General features: G+C 42.8%; 1 protein-coding gene across 1 annotated transcript in view; it reads right to left on the reverse strand.

Moving 5' to 3' along the window:
* NDUFA9 (NADH:ubiquinone oxidoreductase subunit A9) overlaps positions 1–9162 on the reverse strand; it is a 35253-nt gene that overhangs the window by 18253 nt on the left and 7838 nt on the right. The window contains exons 5-8 of the mRNA XM_019516008.1: positions 4376–4517; positions 2280–2382; positions 1507–1574; positions 1324–1400 (exon numbers count right to left, since the gene is read on the reverse strand). Coding sequence (XP_019371553.1) covers positions 1324–1400; positions 1507–1574; positions 2280–2382; positions 4376–4517 — 390 coding nt within the window. The remainder of the gene's footprint in view (positions 1–1323; positions 1401–1506; positions 1575–2279; positions 2383–4375; positions 4518–9162) is intronic.

Genomic DNA, 9162 nt, shown 5'->3' on the forward strand with positions numbered 1-9162 from the left:
AATCTTTCAAATCTGCTACTTTCTTGTGTCTATTGTGTCAATCCATCTTCCTCTTGCACTACCATTTTGAAAAGTTAAGCATAATCTTCAGGTAGCATGACAGTTCAGGTTGGTTCCAAACAGACAGCCTGGCTGCTAGGACACTGTTGTTCTCGAGTACCTGTGTTTGAGGGCTCAGCTGTAGCTTCATGGAGAATGACATCATAAAATCAAAAAACTAACTCTCAGTGACCTATGCACATAACCTTGGAGAGCTTATATGGTAATAAATGTGATAAAGTAATGAATATGGCAAAGTAAAGAAGTCATAAATAGGCTTTTTAAATCCCAACCTTAGGCTGTTAATCATTTTTTTTAGAATGATATTGTCCAGCTTTTCAGGAGAGTGCTTTGTAAACCCAGATACTCTTTTGTTTTCCCTTAAAACAGTAAACTACACCAATCTCAACATATATTGTACTTAATTTTGCTATAAGCCTCATCAGCAATCTTATTTTTCCCTAGCATATTGCCACTTTTCCCACTAAACCACTGCCCAATTTGTTACCCTACTAGGCTCTCCCTGATGTTACTGTTAAATGCCAAACAACCATAATCATTTAAACATAAAGAGAAAATGAGCTATCACTACTTCAACAAGAAATTCAAAATGGAGCTGATAACCAACACATTTGTTAATTTTCAAGGAGGAATTCATAACTGACCAGGATTTTTAAATTTAAAGTGAGATGTTAAATTATACTTATTGCAGTGTTATTCAAGTGCTGGTGGTTTTCTATACTACTAAAATAATGCATAAAAGCTCCTATTTAAAGTTACTCCACTTCCTCTGAAAGACACCCTTGACAGTATACACAGATTATGTTATTTGGGTCTGTATAATGAGAGTTAGTGATTATAAGAAATGCTGCCTGCATTAAGATTACCATAAATCAGAAAGACAAGAGATAAAATCCACAAGATAACATGCTGAATCCTATTTGCCTGTATGCTATTAGCCTTTCTTCTCTCTCTGAAGTATTAAAACTGTGAGAGTTCTACATGGTAAAACCTCCCATTTCTCTATATGTTCATAATACCCGATACAAACAAAAAACCAAACTGGAATAAGAATGTGGGGAGGGGGGAAGGGAGGCGGGAGCAGGCAAGAAAAAAAAAATTCAGCCATTTTATTATAAAATGGGGGTGGAACTTGCTCAGATTCAAACAGTATGCATAATGGGATGGATAAACACGACTTTTATTTTCTTGGACATGTGCTGTCCAGTAAAAGATAACTGTAATGCTGTTTTCAGTGCGATTAGAAACAGAAAAATAACCTACCCGGTCAATGCGTATGTTTTTCCTTTAGAATCAGGATCCTTAATTGCATTAATAATTGCCTTGGCTACATCAACCACCTGCGAGAAATAAATGTGAGTTTGGGGAACAGTAAATTTAAAAAAGGAAATATGCATTTTCAACAAGTGATCTGAAAGCAAGAGATTTTCTTTAATGAGCACTTACATATACAGGTTGCTTCTCTGTCTTCTTGCCAAAAGAAATAAGAGGCACACCACCAAGACTGCGCATGTCTAGTGAAGAAAATATATCTGTAGCTTTTCTGAATGGAATTAATAAATTAAACTGTAGGGCAAATAATCAATACATTTTGCTTCACAGCAAGTTAAAAAAAATCCAAAGTGTTCCTATTGCCTGGATCTACTCTTTAATACATGGTGCTTAGGTCAACTGATGAGCTCACAGCATACCTTCAGTTTCCTGTTTGACTAGAGTAATAAATGTTATTACTGTTTGTTCTGATTAGCAGTGCAGAGCCCATGCAGCGTTGGGAGAGGGACACAGACTCACTTCCAACCTACACATCAGTAGCCAAATTCCTAAACTGGCTGCAAAAATCTTAATTCTTGCTCATGCATAAGCCATAAATAAAACTCAGTTAAGATTCTCCAGTCCTGTACTGGTAATTAGGAATGTTGTGGCCATACCTGTAAACTGAACTGGCTCTCTCTCAGGAACTCCAGATGAGAACAGAAAATCTTAAAGCATAATGTCATTTTAACAGCTAGAAACTCTGAATATTTTTCCAGATCCATACAGGCCATCATTATAAACAAAGAGGTGCAGTTTTATTAGTTGCCATAAATCATGTTAGCATGACAAAATGCAGAAAAGTTAATACAAATGTACCAGTTCCTTTTAAGAGAGATATGGCTTCCTTCTTGGTCCCCCTAGGGGCAGTTATACAGAACACATAGTTTTATTGTAAGAATGCATACTTGCATAATAATTCAAAAATTGGTCTTCTCTTCCAAACATCTCAGAGGGCTTCATAATGATGGCATCTGGAAATTCCTCCCTCACTACCATTTCTCCAACAGCCTGTTAATAAACCAACAGGAACAAAATGACACAATGTCTCATGAATTAGACCCACTCTAAGCAGCCTGGAGTGATATACAGTGTTGTTACTTCATAACATGGCATTCCTTCACAACATTCCAGCTGCTAACTTCTGACATTATGCTACAATGCTATTTCATTTAGTCTTTGACTATGATGAATGACATATCAATGCACAGTTCTCAGGGCAAGTCACAAAAGCACAACAGGCAGTTTATTACTAAATTCAAATGTAAATCACAGAGCTTACATCTTCATTGACAATAAAACAAATATCTACAGCTACACAGCTGAAGTAGCTTGACCGCTGCAATTTTCTGCCATCCACTACTGTTTAAGACCAAGATCTGAAACAGGTCAGGGGACTTAGGCCCCCATTAAACTATCCAAACAGTTGACAATTCACACACACACGCACGCGCACACGCACACGCACACGCACCCCAGTTTAAATTCAGTTTCAGCTGACCCGTCTTCAAATGTCTGACTGACCTATATAACAAGGCCAAACCATTGTACTTTGGTCCCAGTTTTTAAACTGTTGTAGTATTGTAAGAAAGGCCACAAAAAGCCTAGCAATTTAAAAAAGAAAAGAAAAGGAAACCTCAAGGTGGGACAGAAGTCATCACAAAGGAAGGGAACAGAAAAAATCAGTACCTCCTAATAAGGGAAAGAGATCAAGTCCTTCTATGGATAACTGTGTTATAAGAAAGAGAGCTTATAATTACTGAATTTACTGGAATACAAGACAGTTCCCCCCCCACCCCCCATTTCAAAAGGGTCGGGGGGAACCCTTGTCTTGAATTCAAGTGAGGCATGGGAGGAAGGGCAAGCTGAAGCTGACTTTGGCCTCACCCAGGCTCAGTCAGAGCTGCAGCCACTCCTCTGCCCCTACCACCTGCCCTTCACAGCCTCTGCCCCAGCTACCCCCTTCCCCACAACTGCAACTGGGGGCCCAAACACATGATTACTTTGGCTGTTGCCCTAGCCATGCAGCAGCAGTGGCAGCAGCTATGGCTCGGCGCTGGCATCACCACAACTGCTGCTGCATAGCCAGGCAGGGCCACAGCGACCGTATGCTCCATGTCTCAGGACACTGGATAAGCAGAAGCTGGGGAAAAACAGGCAACATAGAGGTTCAGGTGCTGGGGAGAGGTAGAGGAGGTAGATAGAGGCGGTAGGGAGAAAGAAGTAAGGAGTCAGGCTACTTGACTCCCCCACCACCCGGCTCTCTACCACGTGCCCCACCCCCCACAGTGGGTCTGGGGGGACAAATTTAAAGAAAACCCTCCAATAATTAGATTCAATGCACGAAAAATTATAACAAATTTATATTTTCCATTTCTGGAATCTAATTATTGGGAGGTCATCCTTCAATTCAAAGTCATCTTCAATTCATGTACAAACAGTAAATTCAATGATATGATCAATGCAAGGCCACACTGTTGAAGTTCTTCCATCCCTCACCCCCCCCAACTCCTTCAGGATGCCTACCAACTTCTCTGTTCTTGTGCCACACTACTCCCAACCTTTATGTCTGTTCCCATATCCCAGCCTATTTTTGTTGATCAAACCTTTCCCTTTGTGACACTAGTTGTTGAGATGAGGGATACTTGCAAAGGACGTTATATTAGAAGTCTAATTCCTCTCGTTTCTCCTTGGAACTCACATGAAGACCAAAGTAGATTTTTTATATACACATTAACTGTTACAGCAGGCCCTCATTCGTTGGGTGGAAGCTACACTTTAGGAATTTTCTGTTAGGGAACTGCCTCCCACTAGTTATATTTCAATGTTCTTCAAACAATAGGGATACACAGCTAACACTGGATACAAACAGTATGCCAGAAAACACAATTTAACAGAAAGATTCAGAAGTGGAAGACAATCAGATAGATGTTCTTCAAGCAGATCTGACAAATGAAACTTTTCAGCCCTCTGAATAAATTATGTAAACAGACTTCAGACTTACTTTATTCCTAAGGTACTTGGAAGGACTGTTCATGTCAGCATTCAGGTGAGAGATATGAATAAACTTTTCTACACCAGCTTCCCTGCTTATCCGGGCAATATCTCTAGGAATATTTACATATATGTCTTCAAAACTGAAGTTTCTAAAATTTAAAAAAGAGTGACATTACTTTAAGATACTCAAAACCAGCCACATGTGTTATATGGCTCACTGTTGAGCATTTCCTGACCACGTTGCAGAAGCCTGTTACAATACTATAAGTCAAAAAGCATCTTTAACCAAGCAACTGTCAGTAGATTAAAAACATAAAATGCAGCTCAGATGTGGCAAGACAGTACAGTAAAGGCAAACATACCATGTAGTCTTATTTTCACTATAGTTAGACTAATGCACAGCTTGAAAAATCCATTTAACACACAACAGGCTACAACAATCCTGAAACTTTCTCCAAGTGAGCATTATCCATTTCAGCAGAAGATAAACTTCCCTTTAAAAACATGTTTCTAGTCCCTTTTGGAAAGCTACCTTTCAATTAAGTGTGTAAATCTTTTGAAAGCCATCTAACTCCAGTGCCTCCACTGCTGCCCAGTTTTCTGCAAACTGTAGCATTGGAGAAGGTGTAGTAAAAACTGGTATCTGTTTAAAATCTGTGGATAGCACCCAACCTGGCAAGAACAGAGTCAGATTCATTAAGCTGCTACTCAGGAAAATCTGAGCAGCTTCAGAGACAGGCTTGACACTATTCACTGAGAAGCAGGACAAACTGAGGCAAGGTTTCAAATTTATCAAATGCCTATTGACTGAGCAAGACAGGAGCACCTTTGCCAATTCTTGCAAGACAGGCTGATGCACTATAATCTAGCAGGGGTACAAGGTTGTAACCATGTTGGTCTAAGGACACAGGCAGACAAGGTTCTTTGGGTAAATCTGAAATCTTTTATTAGACCAACTAAAATAGTTGGAAAAATTCTTCTTTGCAAGCTTTCGGGTACAAACACCGGTTGTTAGGCTGAGGAAGCATCTGCAGTTGGTTTGTGCAGGAACTCCAGCAGCCTCCCAGTTATACAAAAGCTGAAAAAGGAAAGATTTGACTTCTTATTCTAAGAGGCTATTAGTGGAAGCACTCAGGCCTTCCATTTACGTCTGTCTCCGGATGCAAGACATCTTGGTCAAATGCCTCTCTCTTCCTATTTGCTAGAACTCTACAGATCATTGAAAAACAACACCATGAAAAAGTTACTTTCAAACAATCTAGACGCAATCTGGTGCTGGACAATTCTAGGAAATTATACTTGCCCTACTCATTAAAAAAAAAACACAACACAAGGATGAACATTATGTCTTTGGGAACTAATGAGCATGCTAACAACATGGATATGCAGGTAAGACTGGATACAAACAGTATGCCAGAAAACACATTTTAACAGAAAGATTCAGACGGGAGAGTCAAATAGATTTTAAGGTCATCATGATAGTCAGTCTGACCTCACGTACAACCCAGGCCATAGAACATCACCAGGCAGGCTCCTACATCAATCCCAATTTTTCAGCTAAAAGCATGTGAGCTACTTATTAATTGTATTATCGTAACAGTCAGGGCCAGGGCCCCACTAATTTAAAAAATAAGATATTAAATAATATGGACCCTATTAAATGCCTGGAATGAGAGATAAATGCTCTTTGAAGCAAGTAGACAGTAGACTTAAACAGCATAAAAAGGCTAAAATGATTTTTTTTGCAGAAAAAAAGGAGAGTGAGACAGTGCCCTTATAAACTAAACGTGACAGTCAACTTAGTGCATTAGGCATGTCCCTCAAAAGCTACACAGCAGGTTTGTCTAGAGCAGAAGCAGGCAAAGTCCAGCCCACAGGCTGGATAGGGCTTGTGGTAAACTCCATTTCCCAGCAGCCCCTGCCCACGTCATTCCAGCCAGCATCCATGGAAACCCCAGGAACAGCAGAGCTGTGACAGCACAGGGCCAGGTTCTCCATGGACATTGGCCCAAGAGGAGCTGGCAGGGAGAACGGCTGGGTGGGGAGCTGCTCCCCGGCCAGGATCTTGCAGCTGTGACAGCGTGGGCCGGAGGCAGGGCAGAGTCATGACCTGCTGCCTACATGCCCCTGGGACAGCATATCACAGCTCTGCCCTGGCTCTGGTCTGTGTTATCACTACCACACGGCCCCAGCCCCAGTACAGTCAGCCACGCATACTGCCAGCGCGAATCGGGCCAATCTCCACAAAGACCTTGGCTGCACACTGTAACGGCCCTACTGCTCCTGGGGTCTCCATGGAGACCAGCCAGAATGACATGGGCAGGGCCTGCTGGGAAATGGAGTCCAGCCACTGTGCAGATCTGCCATTTTGTCCACCACTGACCTAGAGTCAAAAGTAACTAGGAGTAGATAATTGCCAGTCTGGAGGGCCATGTCAGCTTGAGAACCCTACTCTATACCAACAAGGAGGGGAAAAAAAAAGAGTAATATGAATTCAAGTCACACAACTAATATAAAGTCTAGTGTGGGGGGTTGTGTAGACAGTACTTAAAAAGCAACATTAAGCAAGTGATCAGATTTACATGGAAAGAGATGGAGCCTACTATAAGTATACTTTCAGTCTGAAACAAACATTAGGTTTCAAGGGGTTAAAACTTTGTTCTAAAAATTGCACAAATATTAATAAATTAGAGGTATTAAAAATAATGAGAGGGCATCTCCTTATGAAAATAAGAGCATCCATTACAACATTTATTTCAATCAGACGGAGTTATTTCAGCCATAGCTGGAGGAACTCTCTGCTAGCTAAGTACCTTTATTACTTTGTACAAAGGAATAGGAAAAACCTGATCAGAACTTATGCTAGGCCAAAATTTAACCCTGTATCAGAGCAGCATTTTTAATCTGAATACCAAGCTCTCCATCTGCTGCAAGTCCTATGAACACTCTCGAACTACAAATGTTAATCCATGCTTACTGTCTTAAGTGCCAACATATATTAGGATTTTGAGAGAAAGGGTATCAAGCTCATCCAGCCCCATGAGCCAGAGAAGTGGCATGGGACTGATTTGTGGGCCCGTAACAGGACAGGACCCCATGGGGGCTGTGATGCCTCCTAGTGGCCATACAGTTCCTACCCAGCTCAGTCTCTACTTCTCATCTGCTATGTCTTGTTCTTATTAAGTGTTTGAAGAGGGAAGCTGCCCATGAGTGTTAGAGCAAGTCCTAATCTGTTCTCACCACTGGATCTCCTCTCTCTCTCTCTGACTCTGCTGATCATAACAATCTCTCCCATTAGGTGGCCCTCCTGGCCCACATGCCTCAAGGCACCCATGGCCTTATAGGCTAATCACGGCCTCTGAACTTAGCTTGCCCCAAACCACAAGGCCACCTCAAGCCTCCAGTCTCCTGCAAGGGCCTCAGCCTTTTTGGCTTCCCCCCACCTTCCTCTAGGTGACACTTTTCTGCCTACTTACTGCACCAGGTCTGGCTTCTTGGACTCCAGCCCTTGTCCCCCCTTCCTGGGCTCTTATCTCTGCCCCTCCTAGGCTCTAGGTCCCCTGGCCCTATTTGTCTTTCACAGGCTCTTGTCAGCATTTGGGCCCCTGACCCCAGTTTGCCACTCCACTCTGTGCTGTGGGCTCTCTAATCCTATCTCAGCCCCTCCTGGGCTATGCTGAAGTTTGCATCCTGCTCTGGTAAAGCTAGAGCCCCATGTGCCACCCTGGCACTCTGGGACCTCTACATTTCCCTTTTTTAGTCCCACACAGTCCAGCAATTGAAACTATAAACAAAATTATAAGCTTTCCAGTTATACCACAAACTACCCCACTCCGGTCATATTCCTTTGCCCTACTTGCAGGGCCCCTGTATGTTCAGGAGACCTCCAGGCAGTCCTCTGTAGCCTCTCAGCTTAGGAGCTCTTTCCTTTCTGGCTTGCAGGGCCAGACTGACTGCTCTGGCTCAGCCCTAGGCCTGTATCTCCCAGGACCTAACTTTTTCTGGTCAGGTGACCTCCCCAGCTTCCCACAGGCACTTTCTGATTAAGCTTGTTGGCTTTATCCCACGGTAGCTTACTGCTGCTGCTGCCTAGGTGCTACAGCAGTGTCTTGTCTCCCTTCCCAAATTCAAACTTACTGGACTATTGCAAGGTAACCCACTCTGCAATATGCCCTTCTAGCCTATGCTTTTCCCCCCGGCGGACAATTTTCTTTGTAATTAGCTCCTGTTATCTGCAGAGGAAGGAGCACCAGGAAGAGCTTTCTCACTCTCTGTTACAGGGCCTAACTGGGCCAACAGACCAGCCCCCACAGCCTGAAATCAACGTGTGCCCGAGACCAGCCCTGCAAACAGTATGTGTTGGCCCCTACATGCACCACACAAGGCCAGGGCATGCAAAGAATATGCAGCCTGTCTATGGGCCCAATCCAAACCATTTCTGGACCCAGCACACAGGGGTGGTGTAGCACAGTGCCAGTCTGTGAACCCACTCCAGTATGTGACCTGGATGCACTATGCATTGCGCAGGGCCAGGGCTTGTGCCAGTGCATGCTATGTACACTACATACGGCATGCAGGGCCTGGCCAAAAACTGCAGGCCAGAAGATAGGTTTCTGCGAGCAATATCTGGCCAAAAGGCCTTATTTTTCAGTAAAGGTGTCTCTCTGGAGTAAAGGTCTCTCTCAGTAACAGAACTCATGTACCTTTAACTATGGAAAGAACATTCAGTGTACCACAGCTTATCCTCAAGAGCCCTAACTATTCGAAGAAACAGAAGAACTGTTACATAAAAGA

This window comes from Gavialis gangeticus, unplaced genomic scaffold, assembly GCF_001723915.1.
Source record: "Gavialis gangeticus isolate Ggan-Ray unplaced genomic scaffold, GavGan_comp1, whole genome shotgun sequence".
NCBI classification, from domain to species: Eukaryota; Metazoa; Chordata; order Crocodylia; family Gavialidae; genus Gavialis; species Gavialis gangeticus.